At 44.4% G+C, this 21,095-nt stretch overlaps 1 protein-coding gene across 1 annotated transcript; it reads left to right on the plus strand.

Annotated features, from left to right (window-relative positions):
* Window positions 1-1,133: 1,133 nt before the first annotated feature.
* lmo4b (LIM domain only 4b) lies at window positions 1,134-14,349 on the plus strand. Its single transcript, XM_047049375.1, has 5 exons — window positions 1,134-1,739; window positions 3,673-3,910; window positions 8,964-9,060; window positions 9,322-9,477; window positions 12,062-14,349. Exons 2-5 carry the CDS (start codon window positions 3,678-3,680, stop codon window positions 12,068-12,070), a joined length of 495 nt encoding a protein of 164 aa, XP_046905331.1. The 5' UTR covers window positions 1,134-1,739; window positions 3,673-3,677; the 3' UTR covers window positions 12,071-14,349.
* The last annotated feature ends 6,746 nt before the right edge of the window (window positions 14,350-21,095 follow it).

A 21,095-nucleotide genomic window follows, 5' to 3' on the forward strand; every position in this document is an offset into this window, starting at 1 on the left:
GTTTGAAATCATAACGTGGCTGCTTGGAGACAGCCGCAGGATTGACGGTCTCAGGGGGAGAAGGGTTTTTCTGAGAGACCCCTCCACCCCCTGTTACCTCGAAAAGCCGTAATCATTTTGCAAAGGAGCCGCAGAACAGAAAGAAAAGAGTGATGTTTCTTGCCCGTTTATGAAAAGCTCATTAAAAACGGGCGCAGACCAAACAAAGACGCTCCTGTGAGGCCGCCCCATTCAAATTCATCTTATAATTTCCCACTGTTTTAATAGTTGAGATAAATTAATGATTCCTTGGTGGAAAATACATTCTTTGCAAGCTTTTTTTTTCGTTCCTTTTTTTGTTCTAGTGTGTGCGAGATGGCTTGATGAGGATACTAAGAGAATGGGACACCACCCTGGGAGGTATATGTCTTCAGAAGGGAAATCAGCCTGATGAAGCACAATCTCCTTGGAGCTGGAACAATTAAACAATTAAGTCTTGTGTGAGAGATTCATCCTTACACATCTGATGTCTCTCTAATGAAGCACGCCTTTCTATAAAGGGCCTCTGCCCAGTGAATCTCAAACAACTTTTGCCATCATGGCAGAACTTTTATAAACACATTTTGCATTTCGCTATAATTGTTCTGGCACCAGTAGGCATTGATTTAACACGTCAGCCTTTGACAGGATGCATTGATGAAAACGCATTAGCCAATTATTTTTTTGTTGATTTTTGTTTTTTTACGGCCAAGGGAACGGCTGATAAAAAAAGTATTTGTTCAAGTCAACAAGCTCCAAGAAGAAATCTAGAGCGTCGCTTCCAATTTTAACTAAACAGTTTCTCTTTCATGAAGATCGTTTGCCAGGTTCACGTTTTCAGCATGAACCAGAGTGGTACTTGCGTAGAAATACAGATATTTAGGCCTACTGAGGTTTAACTTCGACTCTTTAAGGACCAGACATTTTCTTCCGTGTTGTTAATGGTCCGATACATACATATTTAAGTAAGGTATAACATTATTTTGTCGTTTACAGCAGTTTATGTGAACTGTTTTGAGCCAAAGTATCAGATCTTGTTTAGAGAATTGTGTCTGGGCATCACAAAGTGCAATTCCTTTCCGAAACAGTCGGTGGCGCCACTACGCCCTATTTGGTGATGGCATGGAGTATAAAACATAGGCTACCAACTTCTGGTGGATTTGTTATTCCGTTTAAATGGACTGTGTGGAGATTGGCTGTGGAGTGACTTACGTCATCCACCTAGAGAAGCTTTACTGGGGATTTTCATACTGACACATGTAGAGCAAGCAACGAGAGGAGGCAAAGCGATAGAGTACGGCAGGCTGCCTTTGTCGCATCACCTTCTGCGAATATTCTATTAACTCACTTCTCTCCGTCTTTTAGGACGTTGCTGTTCGCATTTATCTCATAGGTAGATCTCCTCGCGTTGGACTCTTTAAAGAAAAACAGAAGGCACGCTATAACGGGACGGTTCCAGTGGAAATACTATCTGATAACTCCATTTGCTGTACCTTGTCCATTGCCAGCAGTCGCAGTAGACTATTTCTGTCTGAGGTCCGCTACTGCCTGGACTCGGTCGTGAACGTTGTCTCGTAAAAGGCTTGTGCACTACGCAATAATATTTGGACTGATTTTACTTCTGGTCTTCTGATCTTCATTCAAAGAAGCCCAGCTATACCGTTTTCAGAAATCTATTTTACTGTCTGATTCAACCATTACTCTTAAAAGGGACAAACGAGGTGAGTGTTAGGATTCGACATTTCTGCATGACTTTTGTAGACTGACGAATTAATGATAACAATCAACGTAAATGCGGCTAGTGAGTATAAAAATCCACACTGAAGCAATTATTATGCTTCTGGTACGCTATTCTTTGTCTAACGCAGTGATTTTGAACTAGTAAAGTGTTTAAACTGTTTTACTATCAGTGACAAGCTGTTTCAATGTATTCATTGAAACAGCTTGTAGTTCAATGTTTCATTGTATGTCCTCTGAATTGTTATAGACACCCACATTGTAGCCGACACATAGTACATCGTTTGGTGTTACAGCGTAGCCAGACCGTAGTCGTCTATCATGTAGGTTACAGTCTATGTAGGCTACTTATTCTTTATTAAAAAGGTAAAGGCATGGGCAGAGGATTGAGCTGTTTACACATCGGCTCCCTGATATGTTTTGCGATTGTTCGACTCTCCGTTCCTAAATTGCCTGTCCGTATAATTACTCGACTTAGCCCATTTAAGTTAAAAGCTCCCCACCCCCTTAAATATCTCTCTCCCGACTCGGAATGAAACTTGACGATGGCCCGTCTTTATTATCTAGGGAGTCACTTTCGGGCCAGTTTTTTGATTCATCTCCTTTTAGATTTAATCAGCACTAAGGTATAGCTAGTCCCTAAGAGCCTTTGCTAATGGGGTTACTGAATGCTTTTCTCAGAGCAACGTTTTCCCCCTCCCCTCTCCTCTAATTACCTTTCAACAAAGATTTGGCTTAGCCCGCCATGAAGTCTGCCTGACGAAATTGTGTACGATTAGGATTCAAATATATAAGTTTAAAGATGAAACCGAGGCGTGCAGTGCATTAATAGATCACACATGAGATAGTCGGTTGTATCGAGGCATTACAGCGATGTAGTACAGTTGAGTATACGATCAATTGCTGCCTGCCCCACTGCAAGCAACATGAGATAAGATGCATTATCAAAGTGTAGAAAATTGGTTTGCCCAAGATATAGCGGACCATCTCCATTGCATCAGTATTTGTCATTTGCGCGGAGCAGTAAATACCAATACATTATGTTGCCTTCGTAGCATTGAGTAAAGGTACCAATAGTGTAGAGTTTTACAACTACCCGCCCATCTTTTTCCATTTCATGCACGCAACCTAACTGCTTTCGCAAAGAATCTAGACCAGTGATGAATAGCGTGGCTGAGTTAGTTGGTGTTTGAAAGCCATTAAGACAGCTTAACAAAGGCCTGTGCTGCTTTAATTGTTCCACTGGCCTCTAGTGTTATCTGTTAACAGGCATTCATCATGAAGGGACAATTGAGGCAACAGCATGTGGATGAGAGAGATCAAGGGCAGATACGATGGCTAAACGACTTGTAGCCCTCTTGTAGCCTAACAGTGTACAGAGCAAGTGCCTTCAATACAATTCTACTGAGACACATAGGACAATATGCATGTTATTCAAGGGCTCTGTAATTGAGAAGTGTGGTACACAAAGGATTGAAAGTCTCGGAAAATGTTGTATACATACTTATAGTAGTTTATAAACAGTCAACTATGATAAATGTTATTTGATATGCTGTGACTTTTGCAGCCAGTAGTTTAAATGAGAAAGGAGTTTTCAACTGACAGATTTTTTAAGATCACAGTGTCTGTTATTTCTTACTAAAGTTTTGCTATTACCAGAAGTTCTGTATTTTTAATTTGGGTAGTTGTAATTACTTTGAAAAAAACAGATACTTACTTTAATGTCATGCAATTTGAGTGATGTATGCTGGCAGTTTTTATAGATAAAATTGACATAACAGCTCGATACTGTCGAGTCTTGGCAACACTTGTTTAGGTCAATAAGAAAAATTGAAGTGTCACTTTAACCCCCCCTTCCCCCTCACCCCCCATCCCCAAAAAACGATCAACTTTATCCTGTGTATTTCCTGAAAACAGGGACGATGGTGAATCCTGGAGGAAGCGCCCAGCCACCCCCAGGTCCCGGGTCTCTCTCCTGGAAGCGGTGTGCGGGGTGTGGGGGCAAGATCGCTGATCGCTTCCTCCTCTACACCATGGACAGCTACTGGCACAGCCGCTGCCTCAAGTGCTCCTGTTGTCAGGCTCAGCTGGGGGAGATTGGCACCTCCTGCTACACCAAGAGCGGCATGATCCTCTGTAGAAACGACTACATCAGGTGAGACTGTGTGTGTGTGTGTGTGTGTGTGTGTGTGTGTGTGGGAGCTGGCCAGCCCCCCTCCCCTCGCTATACCCTGTGTCTGGGAAATACAACTTACTGTACACATTGTACGTGATTCCTGTTTGGAATGATCAAATTCAAATGATGGATTTGGAGCCCGCATGGCTACGCGGAGAAAAGAAAGATGCTGCACGAGGGGGGTCTGTTTTCATGGTGAATGACGAGGCGAAGCAGAGTTTTCATGTGAGAGAATAGTAAAATGTCTGGTTACTGGAGGTGGAATTCACAAGGTCCTGTATAAGAGCGAGAGAGAGAGTAAGGCAACAGACCATATAATGATCCACAGAATGGAATGTATGTTCCTTCGAGAACAAATGTCTTAAATTGTAATATGTCACTGCTTGTTAAGCCGGCCGAATTCTCTCCGGACTATTCCTTAACGGAGTTCAAACATGTTGACAGAGCACAAGACGAAAAATAGATTCCGTCCCCACAACATATTGGTGACTGTCTGCTGTGTCATCTTTCATGGTAAACCCAACAGCGGAAAAACTCCCAAGGTTTTTTGTTTTTGCTTTACGAGATGCTAGGAAACTATACAGGACGGACACAGATGACCTTTGACACTGTTGGAATTTTAAAAGGTTTCTCATTCTGTCCCACAAGTGTCCATATATGAGAAAGGGATGATTTAATTAGCAAAGAGGGTCTTTTTAAATATTTATATGTGTGTTACGCACACTTAACCAGAGCTAGGTGAGGGCTCTCTCATTCTGCTAATGTAGAATAACCTGATCATTCAGCTATTTGACCTCAAGGAGGACAAGCCAGAGCTGTCTCTCTAAACACAAAGTTCAGACTGCTTCTTGACAAAATGAAAACAATGTATAAACAAAGTTTCATTTCACTTGATGAAATTGAAACGCTAACATTGTGTGTCTGTTTCACCTTAAATCTGTTAGTTCATCATCATTTGTGTGTCCACAGAGCAAGAATATTTAGCAGCTCCATCATTCCATCCACAACCTTTCAGTCCCACTAATCTGTCGCCATTTATGATCAATATTTAATCATTGAATCTGCCTTATTTTGTATGTATTTACCATATATATTGATATCACACGTAGTGGTAACTCGGTCAATCAACGTGAATGTGCTGTTCTGACTCCAAGCCTCAAGGGAAGAGTCTCCACCCAAAGACAGCTAGTGCTGTCTCCGCCCACATCCTCATCAAAGACATGAGTCAATGGGGTACTCCATCCGTAATGGGACTTCTACCTAATTAGAATTGGGAGGGGGGGGGGGGGAAAAGTGGATACACCTTTCTACTTGTAATGAGAGCGTTCTCAGAGCCGGGAGGACAGCTAAAACACAACTCGCACGAGCCTGTGATCTGGTTAGAGATAAGGATAGAAGGAGGAGGAAGGAGGGGGAGAAAACATCTGACAGTGAGTCCACACAATTAAAAGCTTTAATTAGAGTCCCCCTCCATTTTCCTTTAGTCCTGATGGGTTTTATCTAATGAGATCTGGTCCCTGGCTCCTATCCTCTCCCAATGACGTGTCCGAAATGAATGAGAGCCACATTGCAAACAAAACATTTAATTAACCAAATTGGCTTTTGAGAGAGAGGGAGAGGGAAAGAAAGGAAGAGAGGGAGGATTATTGTGAAGGCCAGTTGCCTCGTTGTTTTTTTTCTTTCTTTTTAAAGGGACAGCGTCTCATTTTTGTAATGGATTATTAAATTGCCCTTGCTGTATAAATAATGGAGTCGCGCCTCTAACTTTTATTAATACAGCTGATTTGAAAACGGTCACGAGATGGATCAGCATGCTCGAACGAAAAGGCATCAGCTTCCCCCTAATGGGGCGTGTGTGTGTCTGACCTGGGACGATACGCACAACCCATCAATCAGATGGAGAGATGACCACTATCCACAAACACAGCACAAGCCAGGTCTCACTGTGTCTACGCCAAACAGGCAGCAAAGCCTTCAAGCAGGCTGAGCATCCGAAGGAGTTAGTCTGTTTGGGATCATATCTTTTCTGAGCTAGAGGTGGTGTTATTTGTGTGGGGTGCAAGCGGAGAGAACATTAATCTAGGTAGCAATCATGTGGTGGCTTGAGTCAGGGAAAACGCTGTCCCTTTAATTGAATAGGCCTAGGTAATTAAATGGCACTTTTCCAATAGAACGTGCGAGGTAAATCTAATAGTTGGTTATTTAATATCACTTTGAAGTCTGCCCACTCAAGCACTACGACAGCAACGGGAGCTTGTGGACTATTAGGCCAGGAAAAACCGGGATCTCAGAAATTAATTAAATCGCATGCAATTTAGGGGAAACGTTTATCTTGATTTGTCATAACAGAATTAATTCAAGGCCTTCAATTCACTAGGGGCCAGATCTGTTACTCTGAATTAACCAAGTGTAATTTGGCTGATTCCCCCCTCCCCCTATCCTCATAGTCTCTCCCCACCTCCCCCCCCCACCCTCATCTAATGCAGCTTGCTATTATGCAAAGCCCTGCTTTAGTATCAATATGGCCCTGTGCTTTTAAGGTGCTTTGGCTGTTGATGTAGAGAGGCCTTTTTTAATGGACTGTGTTGCCGAAATCATTGTTCTACGCTTGTTTCACTCTACTCAGAAACCTTTTTGTGGCAGAGGCGCTATACATCACTTGACAGTGCTGAGATGAGACGCTCCTTCCTATAGATAGTAGACATCTCCCAAGTCCTTTTTATTTAATGAAAGACATAGCTAGTGGTATCTCAAAGTCAGATTCCCTGCTCAGGGAACATAATACAAATAAATCAACGTAACCACCACGACAGCGGTTGACAAAGCCGTCCTCCAATGTCTGTTGGTGATTGTGTGAGGAAACGGCCTCAAAAATAACAAAGGACTCCTTGGAAAAAGGCCCTGATTTGCAGGGAAGAAACTGAAACCAGTTGTGTCATCGCAATTAAAGAGTCCCCTGGCCTTAATTATACTGACCTGGGCTCTCTCCCCACCCTAATGCAAGAGTTCAATGGGAAAAGCAGACCATTAGAGAACAGACTGATAGCAACTTAATTGAGCACCTAAAGCCTTCAGCAGTTTAAATCAAACACTATCAGGCACTATCCCCTGGTAAAATGGAAAAAAAGAAAAAAGCTGTTATGTATGGTGCACAGTGATGAAATAGAGAGAGTGTGGAGAGACTTTCTTTGTTTTAACAGCCCTAAGAGACATGCACACAGGGGAAATAAGTGGTTGAATGAAAAGTATTGCATTGAGATTATTTGAATCTACAAAGTATTTCACATGGACAGCGGAACGAATGGCCTGGCTGGCTGATGGCTGCTTTATGCACGGTTTTCTTTTTCTTTTCTTTTTTTAATCAGGAAAATCAAGCAAAACAATGTCAGTTTGAGGTCAGAAGGAGTTTGAGATCCTTGTTTAGGATCCAAAACTAAAGTGAAATCCTCATCCTCCTATGCTGTTGTAGTCCCATCTAACATTCATGATTGGCCAAGTTGTCACAACAGTCCCAAGCTAATTAGTTTCTGAAATGGAGTTTTGATCGAGCACTTCCAATCGATGCCAAGACAAAATTTGTTTCTCAGGCTTCCTATTGAAAGCCCTTCTGACGTCCCTTAACAATGCACCGGTCTGCTTTGTCCAAACCGTAAACAACAACCACGCAGACTATGTCTAGTGAAAAGACCAAACAGGATTTTAATTCCTATTCTAGTCGTTTTAACTTGAAAGGGACCATGGTTGTTGCGACAGATGCGATTCTAACCCCTTAAAAAACACACAAACACAACAAAAACAAAGCGGCGAAGGGATGAAACTGAGTACACCACGTGGTCCCTTTCGTCAAACGATTTTCCTCAGTCCCCACGTATCTGACTGTGATGCTCCTTCAGCAATGTTAACCACTCCCCCCCCCCTCTCCTGAGCATGTCAGAAGCCGTGGTCTTATTTGATTGCATAGGAAAAGTGCAGTGATAGAGCAAACACCCTGTGAGATATGATGACAAATGGGTCCAGATCCCGGTAAATTACTTTCTGCTCAAATCGAAATTTCATTCAGTTTGTTGCTCGCAGAGATGAAGTAATCTAAATTGTGGACTCAGAAGGCAGATAGAAGGGAAGCCGGAGCAAGCATTTCATTATCAAGAGTCAGAGAGAGAGAGAGAGCGGGAGAGAGGGAGAGAGAGACACGAAGAGAGAGAGAGGGAGGGAAAGAGACATGAAGAGGGAGAGAGAGGGAGGGAGAGACAAGGAGAGGGAGAGAGAGAGAGAAGGTTAGGGACGAAAGAGATGAGCAGAAGCAAATCTAAAGTGTTGACACCATGATTGAAAAGGTTAACCCATGCACATTATATATCAACCCGAGTAGCTACGAGTTTCTAATGGAAATGCGGCACTGACAGAGCATTCACAGGAGTCCTAATGGCAAAAGCACTATGTCTCTGCCTAGATGTTCAATCAAATCCTCTTAGGCACTGATTGCTTATGTTCCAGGTTATTATTAGGTAGCAAAAAAAAATAAAAAATGTGCGCCAAAGGTAATATGTAGTTTCTGCACTGGAGCTTGTGGAGAACAGGACACGGAATGGTTCATCTGCCTTCCTGGTATTGCCACGATCCCCTGTACCAATCAAAAAAAATTGTCAAGTTGTAATGTTCCCCCCCCCCCCCCCATCATTGCTATCTCCACAAGCTTAGAACTAAACTCATTTAGGCTAAGCCAGTGGAAGTGGGGACTGACTCTCAGTCCTCCTAAAGTAACATGTCCACAAATGAAAAGCCAGTACAGAATATTCCTTAATGTTGATGATGCTGTGAGGCAAGGGATGTTATACCCCCCCTCTGCCCCCCCTTTCTGCAGTGGGAAACATGACCATTTCATTTGTATTCATTTCATTTCCATTATTTGTGAGTGCTTCACATACTATAGCAGGGTCTTGAGGCTCCACGTACTTTTGTAGAATTTTGAGAACTTGAATAATCTACCGTTCTATTCTATTCAATAACCATTGTTCTTAATCTCCCGTGACAGGTTATTTGGAAACAGCGGGGCATGCAGCGCTTGTGGTCAGTCCATTCCGGCCAGTGAGCTGGTCATGAGGGCACAGGGCAACGTCTACCACCTCAAGGTAACGACTCTCCCGAAAGCAAACATCAACCGAACATTGTACCCTAACTCTTCTGTAATCCGTAACTGGATTCATGCATGAAAATATGAGGTAGATGTATAGAAATGGGTTGAGGTTGAGTGTGAGAGTGACCAGTGCGTGTGTGTGTGTGTGTATTGGAGCTGGCGTTGCAGAGTGGTAAACTCTCTTTCTCTTTGTCTCTATCTATTTGTCCCTCTCCTTATCTCTCCCTCTCTCTATCCATCTCTCTCAACCCCTCAGTGTTTCACGTGTTCCACCTGCCGGAACCGGTTGGTCCCTGGAGACAGGTTCCACTACATCAACGGCAGCCTGTTCTGCGAACACGACAGGCCCACAGCACTCATCAACGGCCATCTGAGTTCACTGCAGTCGAACCCACTTCTGCCTGACCAGAAGGTAGGGTCCTCTCTCTCACCAGGGGCCCACATACCTCTCTCTGTGCCAGGGAACAGCGTGGTTTCGGTCGTTTAAGCGCCGGAAGTGCTGATACTAACTTGATCTGCTCAGTACGCTTCAGTTGTTGGAATCCAGAAGTTGAAACATTGTGGTTTAGGAAGATGCTGATTAGAACATCTTCCGCTTTAACAAAGAATACAGACACACAGAGACCTGACACCTGTAAATATTGGTGGCAGAAATAATCATCTCTTGCCATTTCCTACACATTTTTCATACTAATTATATATTGATGACATTGATTCATCTTTACTGCAAGGCACGTAACCAATGTTAAATCGTATTGACCAAAGATTAATTTCAGTCCTGGACTGGCAATTGATTTTTCCATCATTTCTGTTGGAGTATATTTGACTTTTCCATGACTACCGTGGCAATTCACCTGGCCTGAATCATTACTCTGCGGCCAGAAATACACATATTGCAGGAGGTTAATCTGAGATGCACATTCCCTGCCTACCTCTATTTCTTATTGAACTATTGTCTTCGTTAGATCTTACCCAGGCTGAAAGCTAATCAGTACAACAGCGTATTTAGACCGCAATTACGAGGCGATTGCTTCTTCTAATAGCAAGATGGAGTAATGCCCACCTATCATAACATGCCTTTATCTGTGGTGCATCGGTGCGCTGCATACAGAGATAAGGGGCAGTGTGTATGTTGAGTACATTTGAATCCGGGTGAGGGGGGAGCGATATTGTTGAGAGCATGTACGTATTTCACCTTGAGTGGATCTGTGAGAGCAGGGAAGAGACACGGCTCCATTAAGCCCCCCCCCCCCCCCCCACACACACAAACACTCTCCCCCCCCCCCCTCCCCACACACACACTCTCCCCCCCCCCCCTCCCCATTGCAAGCCTTTTAAGGGCTCGTCACTTTTACAAATCATCCCTAAGAGCACCTTACATTCAAATTGAAAGCCTTGCATTATCTAGCTTAATTTTAAATGTCTGTTTAAGCCCACACTGCCAGGCCCTCGCTTCTCTTGTGCTATGGCTGGTGCCGTAAATATGAGGCCTCATTGTTTATTTATGCCCTAACATCAATTGTAGTGAAAACTACTGAATTATTTACTCTAAAATGCAATCTGAATATTGGCTCTGATGCTTTAATTATAGTGGGAGAGAGAAATATTAAACATGCATAGACACCTCACCCTTGCAAAAAAATAAGTTTAAGTGAGGTTTGGTCATATGTGGATGTGGAAGAAAACATTCTTAATGATATCGCACGAAACACCGTTCCATATGTTGATTTCTGTCTTTTAGACCAACTATATTTGGAGGCACTCAGCACCTTAAGCGTTTAACAGTTTGTAAGTGCTAGGACACGTTGTGACTTCCTGTAACTTCCTGTAAAAGTCACCTCCTGCTGTTCAGAAAGCACACACAACTCAGCATAGCAACACAGCTCCCTGGGAGAGCAGGGGAAAGCAGGGCAGAACGTCTCCTGCTAACGTGGAAAACGAAGCTCGGTCTGTGCGCCCCAGTCCCCGTCGCCCCCGTCCCCCCGTCCCCCCACCCTTCATATTTCTTTTTATTATGTGCGATTTCACGGTGACATAATTGGTGTTGTCTGTGTCCGTGGCCCAAGACATTTGATGCTCATTTATTAAGTTGGCTTCCCAGCTTCTCCCTAATCTCTTTGTTCAGGACAGACAAATTACCTTTCTCATACAGAGCTTCCACCCAAGGGAATTAGACCTTCCCAGTCTCCCTCACTTTAATTAGCCCCCAAAGTGTGTGGTTGCAATTACTAATAGACTGCAGCCTTCTTAGTGATTTGAGAGAAGAAGGATAAAGTAAATTGCCCCCTAGAATCTTAAAAAAAAAAAACAAAAGGGAAAGATTAAAAAAAAAAGAAGAAGTTGGTTCTACTGTTGGTGAAAGCAAAGCAGCATTTCTCAGACATGTTATAATTGTCTTTTGTTCCTCTGTTTCACAAGGCATGAACCCCCGAGGGATTGTGTTGAAGTATTGTTAGAATTACACAAAAGGCTCATTTTATAAATGTACTTTAAAGTTAATGCAAAGGAAATGAGGCACCAGATGGCTTCCAAAGCCTCACTGATCAATAAATTAACTGTAGGCTTTGCAGGAGCTGGCGAAAATTGATGGAATCTTTGTCAGACACGGGCAACATGCAGACTAGCGCTCGCGTAAACTCCATCTTCTGTGTCGTCCTTTGGTTGTTGTTGTCACGAAGCTGCTCAGAGGCACACCAAACAGTCTGAATGTAAGATCTCAGAGAAAATCACACTGTAATACTACCCCTGCCTGCGCAAAAACGCAGTGTTAAAAATCAACCCAGAGCAGAGCAGGGTTCAGGAGTTGAAATGACAAAAGGTTGGTGTGGAAAGGCTAAATAGTCCCGAACCCCACCCAAAAAAAACCAAGACGTGAAAAGTGTACCGCGTTCAGAGACACTAGTACCAGGTTCTAATACAGCAACTACTGTATGTGAAACGATCTGCAAAATCAGAAGACTGTTCTAACACTGTGCACTTTTCTCTCCGGCGTCCAGGTGTGTTAAGATGGAGGCGTGCAGGAAGCAGGAAGCGTGCCTTCATCTGAGCCCTTACTCATCGTCACCTAAGACTATGTGGATCGGTGCCCCAGCCTTTTGCCCCACCCCCCCAGGCCCAACCAGGCCCCCCCCACCCCCCAGACCCTCACCTGAGCTCCCAGGAGTTAGAGTCCATCGACAATATTCTCTATCTGCTCCACGCATCTGATAACCATCTGACCCTTGACCCCGTCCCTTCCCCCTAAATGTGGGTGGATTCCCCAGCGCACACATGCGCCTGAAACAGGATACCGAGGAATAAATAAATTTTAAAAAAGGAACAGAAACTGAGGGACTCAAAAGGCGGAAAGATAGAAAATCCACACGAAGGATGTTTTGGATAAAGAGACAAAGAAAAGACCAATGAAGCGAATCTAGAGCAGCGTTTTTCCAAACTGCATTTGTACATTTGTTGAAAAAAAATAAAAATAAGACAAAAAAAAAAGGGAATTGTGGGAAACGGAGTACTTTTATTTTTCTTTATCGTTTCCTTTTTATATCCTTATTTCCTTACAACATGGTATTCCCACTTTCTATATTTTAAGTGTCGTAAAAGGGAACGTGTTTCACTCTCAGTGGTATATAATAAGACTGGTATCTGTGGATTTTGTTGTGGAAAACAAATCATGAACACTCTTGGTGTATTTGTAAAACTACCATGTATGTACAGTATGCATGTAAATGTTTTTGTCCAGGCGTTGCTACAGTACATCCTGCCTACACACAACCCAGCCGCCCCTCCCCTCGAAACCTGAAACCATGGCAGACCAGATAAAGATGCTCATAGTCGGTAATGTAGAGATTTTCACCAACCTATAAATGCTGAATGAAAGAGAAATCTATTTGTGATATTTTCAGAGACATTTGCTCCAGTATGGTGTATTTAATTAATAAAAATGATTAAGATATAAATGCTTCTCTTACTTCTTTGTGTCAAAGGAGAATATTTTGGAGTTCAGTATTAGAAGGGCCTGAATTACAATATTTTAGCAACATAAATTCTACATTCTAAGTTTGATGATTTCATTAATAGTTACGAGTATCTAGAAGTGATTTATTTAGCAGTACTCCCTTCCCACTAGAGTTCCCAAAAGGACCTCTCTCTCACTATCCCTCTTAACTGTGCCAAAGGAGAGGGACAGTTCTTACATTCATTCTCATTAGCAGTCCACTCATTTTTCTTTTTATGCAAGGACCTCATTATGTAACTACACGCTGTATTAATATTCAAAACACAGTAACATGCTCTCCATTCAATTTAATGCATGGCAATTATCAATGCAGATAATGAGTGTCGAACTGCAAATGGATAAACATGTATTATCTTTCTCCTGTTCACGTGAACGTTTTGCTTTTCATCAGGCTAATGTCTGACAAAAATAGAGGAAAATGCCCCTTTTGAAGATTCAATTACCGCAGAGAGTGAAAGAGGGGTCTCTTCTCTTATTTGCCGGGGCCCAAATTGAAAGGGCTATTTGCAGAACAAATTGATGTTTGAAGTCATTGCAAGACCTAATGGGTCTGAAGAAGATACCCTGTAATGGATTGATATGCTTATCTAGAGGATGGTGTCTGGGTCTAAGCTTGGCTCGCACAGGTACCTTGGTTCTGTTGGGACGGATGCTAGCGAGGCGGAAACCAGAGGTGACCTCGGAGCCCCAGGGTGCTATTCCCCGCAATACAGCCGTGAGACGCCCCGCCCCTAAAGAGTATTTACGCTGTTTCATCAGGGTGTTTACTTTCTTTCAGTTGTCCAAACAAACGCACATGCACACGCACACAAACGCCCCAACCGCTGCTCCGAAAAAACAACAATCGCTTTGAAGTCGACAGGAAAACGTAGGTTTACCTGTTGTTAGACAGTGACACATGGTAGTGTGTCCTCTGAACAGTCAGGAATTGTGTGTTTTTAGATCGGACCTTTTTCCATAACGAGCCTTCAAGAAAGTGATATCGCAGAACATACAGCTGTCCCAAGAGAGTAGAGGGAGGTTGGTGGAGTTTTCAGCCTGAGATGAAGGCATTCCTTATAGGTTCTGTCAGAGTCCAGACACATACAATCACCACGTATCCGAGTTAGGAAAGGGATGATCAAGGGAATTCACAAGGAAAGGTTGTAAACTAGTTCTGGGTTTAGACCTTAGTAATCTCAGTCATTCATCTGTCATCCATACATTCATTCATCTATCCATACACGTAAACACACATCAGCTACAAAACGTATAGTACGGTGTCGACAAGAACAGCTTTACAGCAGGAAGTGAATTACTGGACACATTTAGACCAATCCTGGACATCATCAGAGACATGTCAGCATCAACAAAAACTACTTGTCTCAGATGCACTTTGTAAGCAGACTCAATTTAGGAAGACAAAATGTCTGAAGAGAACAATTGCTAAAGAACACCTTTTCACTTGACATCATTGTATACAAGTTATGGAGATTTTTACCGTGTGAAGTTCAGCACAACAAGGTGGTAAGCTACTTATTTTAGCTGTACAGCCGCTACAGTAAAGCTGTGCTCTTGGTTTCCGCAGTCCATTAATCTGAAGTTATCGAACAATTCCACTCTCGCCGTTTTCCAAAACGCTCTCAAATGACAGATTTTCAAACGTCAATCATGTGCACGTAATCCACGTTCGAGGACGGGCTTTGAAGTGCCATTCCAGAGCGAAGCCCTTAATGGATCTCACCCACAACAATGGACCATACTTGTCTGCCTTAGGGAAATCACTCTGCTCCAACTTGAGCTCTTTCCCTTTCCCGACGGTGTGGATGTAGAGAAAGGGGCCACTGTGAGGATTCATTTTTGTTCGTTATTTTTCCTTTTCACTCAATTGAATAATTCCTATGTGTGGATGACTACTTTCGAACCACGGTGAGACCCATGCTGTTTCATATTTAAAATAAGCAAATGAAATCGTTCGCACTTATTGTATGAAGCAATAATTGAGATAATTGTAGCAAGGGGAGGTGTGTGCTACACCCAAGGCAGGTTTACAGCTTGTTTTAACGTCTCTGAAAAGAGGTTGACTGTTGTTCATTTGCTGAGTTGTGGCGTCACAACCTTCCTCTGTATGATAAAACACATGAATGTTTTACAAGTAAGGGAGGCCTTTATCACTCAGAGACCTGAGACTGAGCAGGCTAAATACTACTCTACCTAAAATGTCTCTTTTCCCTAGTTGATCCACGGGGCCCATTGCTGCCGACAGTTACAAGCATTTACCATTACCACGACTACAGAAACTAAAGCCACACTGTTATTAATATGCTGAAAGCCAGGTGGCTTGAATCCTTTTTTATTTTTTTTTTATATATTCTGTGGAAAGTATTGCTTCCTCCACTTTAGCCCTTGCCCATAATATCGAAATCAATTATTGATTAATTGTTCAATAATTGAAACGGTTCACAATTGCCTCCTGTTCCACCTCATTTAAACACATCCAACACATATGAACGCATCTTACAAGAAACAAGGCCGAACCTTCATCAAGGTCAGGGACAGACATGGAGGTGAGTGTTCTGCAATGTCGGCCAAAGCTGGAGTTGTCACCCTGTGAACTGAGATACCCTTAAGGCTGCTATTACACTGTGAAATCTGGTTAGTAATTGTCCTGTTTCAACAGTCCTCTAAGGCATCTGCAAACAACTTTAGAAAGTGCCTGTGTTGAGGTGCTCAGTTACTTAGCAGGGTGTTCAATAACATGGAGAGGGACATGCAAATATTGGTAAGGCAATTAAGGGCAGTCTTGTTTGCCCCTAAAGTAGAAGGTAACACTATCCCGTCCATTATGTGTTTTGTGAACTCACAGTACAGCGCACACTGCGAAGGCATCACATTTTGCCGTTAAAAGGGTTACCTTCTGACGACAAGAGGCTCACTTTCCAGCACAGACGTCCTTCGTCGTGGAAACGCACGGTAATGCGATGAGGTTAAAAGCACCCCATATCTACTCCATTCCTCTCCTCATCTCTCTCCCTCCCTCAGGCCCCTGTGGACTTGTACAGAATCCCAAGTTATTTTCCAAATGAAGAAGAAAAAAAACAATAACCTCAAATAAAAACCTACACCTTCCTCCCCCTGAACTCACCCCTACCCCCCCCCCCCCACCCCTTCTTCTGTCCCCGTCTCATAAACATCACCAACAGATTCATACAAAAGTGTTTAGAGATCAGAAACGGTGAGCTCTGGGTAAGCTCTGGGTAAACTAATAAAGCACCCTTCAAGAATGTTCTCACCGGTATGCTCCTCACATTGCTTGACAACCACTGCACGGAGACCGTTTTGGAAAGCTGTGTTGATTGGGAAAACTGACGTTGACCACATTCAGCGCGTCGTTCTATATTTAGGTCGGGTCTTCACCCTTTTTCTCTCTCGATTGAATCTTGAAAAAACATTTCTGGCCCATTTTCCCCTTTGGACAATTCTGTGCAAGAATGTGGTAACAATAATAATGCATTAAGTGAACTGAGTCACTCTGCAACACTCAAGACAGTCCTCTTACCGTAAGTGCAGAAACGGGTGGACTGCCGGTGAAAGCATAGTCTGCAAGACTCCAATTGAAAGCCCAACACGCACACAAACACACACACAAACTCAAACACACACCCGCACACAAGGTTTAGGAAATGACTACGACTAGGTTGGTTGATACCATCTCAAATAAAAAGAAATATAGCTACCCTTTTCTGGTGCACTTACTCGTTAAAGGTCGAAGTGATCGTTTGTTGGAGTGCACACTGCAGTCTACATTGTTTACGTTCTTAAGGAGTGGCCGCAGACCGAATTCATTTACTTCAGACCTCCATTAAAGTGTAAGATCATTTTACCACACAGTTCAGGAGCTGTTTCGGCGGCTTCTCTGTTCTACCCTCAACCCATAATATTTGTTACCTTTGAGCACAGCCCTGGGCTACTGTCTGGCCATGGTTTTGCCTGTCCTACATTTACATTTAGTCATTTAGCAGACGCTCTTATCCAGAGCGACTTGCAGTAAGTACAGGGACATTCCCCCCGAGGCAAGTAGGGTGAAGTACCTTGCCCAAGGACACAACGTCATTTGGCACGGCCGGGAATCGAACTGGCAACCTTCAGATTACTAGCCCAATTCCCTAACCGCTCAGCCACCTGACTGTCCTGGTGTGAAGCTGTGCATGTGATCGCTGGACCAGGGGTGATGAAGGAGCAGCAGGCCGTGCCGGCCCGAGGTCCTGCCAGAGAGGCTAGTTCCCTCTGAGAGGCGCAGAGGAAACATCCAGCCAATCCGCTCAGATCGGGCCTTGAGTTTACTTCGGATGATTCAACATTTTGAATTTTGAAATCCTGAGCTTTGGTGTACACCCTGAGTGTCTTCATGTGAAGCTTCGTCTCCCATACGAGAGGCGAGAGATGAAAAACACTGCATTGGATGTATGTTCTTCACGGACAACGGCTTCAAGACACTTAAGGTGAGGGAATGTAGGGGTCATCAGGAGTGTTTGTAAAACTAGGATGAGAATAATACGACACAGACATGAGCAGATTCCTGTCTAGCTGTGACAGAGTCCTATCTGAGCCGTACTGTCAACCCTGGGGAAGTCCCTACAGTTTTGAACGCCCCTCTTCTTTACAACACTGGGCTAATTATACCATAAGAGCACCAAAAGGTCACCAACTGCTTTTGTTGATCCAGCATACCGACATGACGAACTGAAATACGTATTCATCATACACGGCACCATTATTTCAAATGTGTGCATGGCACTTAAGCAATTATGATTGGAGTCCTCATCTTAGGACGGCTGTCTTCAGTAAAGACAGGACTAGAAAAACACGAGACAGTATTTCATTTTTATTTAATTTCATGACCTATTGTTATGGTATTACTTTAAAGCTAGAAAGCCAAATATATTAGTGCATCCATCCAACTAAATCATTGTGTGTGAGGACATTGGCAATGAGGAATGCATTACATTGGTAAGTAAATTCAGCAATAATTTCTTGAAGAGCCTTTGAAGTTTGAAACCATTAAAGAGCAGTGAATCACAGAGCTGCTTGCTGTCTGTGGACAGCCCCTGTACAAGTTTGCGATATCTGTGCAATTACACGGAAGGGAGGGCGATCTGTTTAGGGTCTGTTCTCTGTCCATTGCTTTACCACAAAAAGCACACATACACACACAGGCATTCATGCATGAATGCTCGCACACACACACACTCACACACACTCATGCTCTTTGAGCTTTGCACCCCTAGAGACATATTCATCTCTTTTTGGATTCCAGAACTTGACCCCGTCTAAATTCTTGGGCCCAGCGTTTAAATGTGTTTCCCATTAAAGTATTCACCAAGTGTCTCTGAGAAAAAAACACGTCTCCGAAATATAATGTAATGATATTCCCAATGTCTCAGTTCAAAGCACAGGTCATGTCATGTTGTATTAGTTAATTACAGCGATATATTTATATATTTAGGGTACTGTACTGCATGAGTGTGTGAAAATGTGTCTGCCTGCTTGCTTGCTGTTCAAAGCTTATAGTTTTTAAGGGTTGTTTGCAATGCTAGTCATCTGTCGCCATGACAAAGTGCTTTCGATTGCATTCCTTGAGATCTGTGATCGGTTTTTGCCATTTCATCAATGCTGGTTGAGTGCCTTCTTTCTGCTGCACAGCAGACTTCAGCATTAGCCTGAAAACAGAAATCAAAACCACAAGAACACTGGGTGGTATTTAATTCCACCCTGTTCCCCTGACCTATAGATATAATTACAAGACCAGTTCAAGCAGCTTCAAATGGACCCTCCAGGTCCGCCCTCTAGGTTCTGGTTCGGCCCCTTCCAGTACGGACTTTCCCCCCCCCCCTCCCCTTCGTACGCTGGAGCTCAACGTCTCTCCATGTGTCACAAGGACTCAGAGTCCGTGACCGGAATCAGCCGGAGGAGAAGCCCCTCGCGGGCAGCTCCCCTTCAGGACTGATGTGTTTTTGGAAGTGGCTACCCCCCACTCCTCACCCCCCCCCCTCTCCCTGTTTAATGAGCTCAGTCATAAATAAATGCATGGCCTTAATTAGCCCGCGTGGGTGGGGGTGACGGAATTAGTGTGTGTGTGTGGGGGCGGTTTCGGGGGGGTGGGGGTGGGTGGAGGCTCCAAGCCCTGAGTTCCTCTGGAGATCCTGGCCCTGGTGCGAGGAGGTGGCCTTTGAGCAGATGCTCCTCTCGCTCTGGGCTGGCTGGGGCGTCTGTGTGCCCCTCCTGCCTCCTAATCTATTAAGCTGCTCCTCGCTGCTCCTCGCTGAGCTCCTCTGGCCCGGGTGAGGGGTGAGACTTGACTGTGCACCAAACCGGTATTAGCACCGTGATGTGTTGATCTGGGGAGAACAATGACGTCGGGCGGTTTGAAGCGAGGAAGTTGTGGCTGGGAAGGGAGAAGAAAAAAAACCGCATTGAGGCTTCACGCTCAGCGTTAACCCTGGAGATATGTGTTGTGGGTTTGCTTGGTGTTTCTTTGCGTTTGCGGTACAACAGCGCAGGACTTGCGGGTTAGGGGTGAGATGGCCATCGTCTGGTTTAACGTGGGGCAGAGTCCCCTCGACACGCATCACCACACTCCAGTTGAACAAGCAGGGGTGGTGACGGAGTGATCCTGGGGAATGTGCGGTCATGACAGGATGACTGAACCCAGTGTCACATTGCACTCTATGCTGCAGAGAAGCTGTGACAAGGATAGGAGGCCCCTCCCCTCAGGCACTAGTCATGAACCCTGCACTGCCAGACAGACAGGCAGACAGACAGGCCAGCAGACAGACAGACAGGCCAGCAGACAGACAGACAGGCCAGCAGACAGACATGCCAGCAGGCAGAGAGACAGACAGGCAGGCAGGGAGACAGGCAGACAGTCATACAGAGAATCAGAGAGTCAGACAGACAGACAGGCAGGGAGTCAGACAGACAGACAGACAGACAGACAGGCCAGCAGGCAGGCAAGGAGACAGAGCGACAGGCAGGCAGGGAATCAGACAGGCAGGCAGGCAGAGAGACAGACAGGCAGGGAATCAAGCAGGCAGGGAGTCAGACAGACAGACAGGCCAGCAAGCAGGCAGAGAGACAGACAGACAGGCAGGGAGACAGGTAGGCAGGGAGTCAGACAGGCAGGCAGACAGCTAGACAGGCAGGGCTTCTGATGACGTACCAGTGGCTCTGTAAGAGAGACAGAAGCCCGAAGCCCATTTCCTGTTCTTGCAGCTCTCCACCACGTTAAAAGTTTGAGTTTACCACTTTTTTTTGGGGGGGGGGGGGGGGCATCCTGCCCCACGTCAACATTTGTCAAAAACAATTTGTGGAGAGCGATTCTGGATAGGACGGTGGAAATACATTAGAGGCAGACATTAGTAATATTGCTGCTACTAAGGCCATATGTGAAGCGGCCTACTCAGGTCACCTGGCACTGAAGGTCACCTTTTTCAGTTAGAATTATTAAGTGCTTCCTCTCTAATCAGATGAGACTTGGCACATACTGCCCAATGCCCATAGCAACCGGTTATTTATAGGTTCCAAACTGAAATGACCAGTTGGTTTAATTTAATAGTGGGCAATAGGATTATACACAGAAACAAATTACCTAAGTGGGGGTACTCCGATACCAAAATCTTTTAACAATGATAGAAACCACGGACATGATGTCTCCCGGTATTATTTCATTATTGCCTTCAGCCTCTACATCTGTCAGACGGGCCTAGGTTCCTGGACGGGGCCGCGTCCAGGCTGACTCGCATCTGCTCTCCAGCAAAGTCATGGAGACCCCACACCCTTCATCTGTCACCCTCGTCCGGGGTCAGGCTGGGGGAGGACAGCACCCAGGTTTCCCTCCCCGTCAGAGGGCCTCTCGTCAGCCAGCCACCATGTGCTCCCCCCCCCCCTCCTCCGTTTTATGCTCTGTCTGCCCTGTACCTAAATCTAACTAGCACTGCTTGTTATTCGTCTGCTTACGGGGGTTGACAAGGGTTTGCGAGGGC

This window comes from Hypomesus transpacificus, chromosome 26 (genome assembly GCF_021917145.1).
Source record: "Hypomesus transpacificus isolate Combined female chromosome 26, fHypTra1, whole genome shotgun sequence".
Taxonomy (NCBI): domain Eukaryota; kingdom Metazoa; phylum Chordata; class Actinopteri; order Osmeriformes; family Osmeridae; genus Hypomesus; species Hypomesus transpacificus.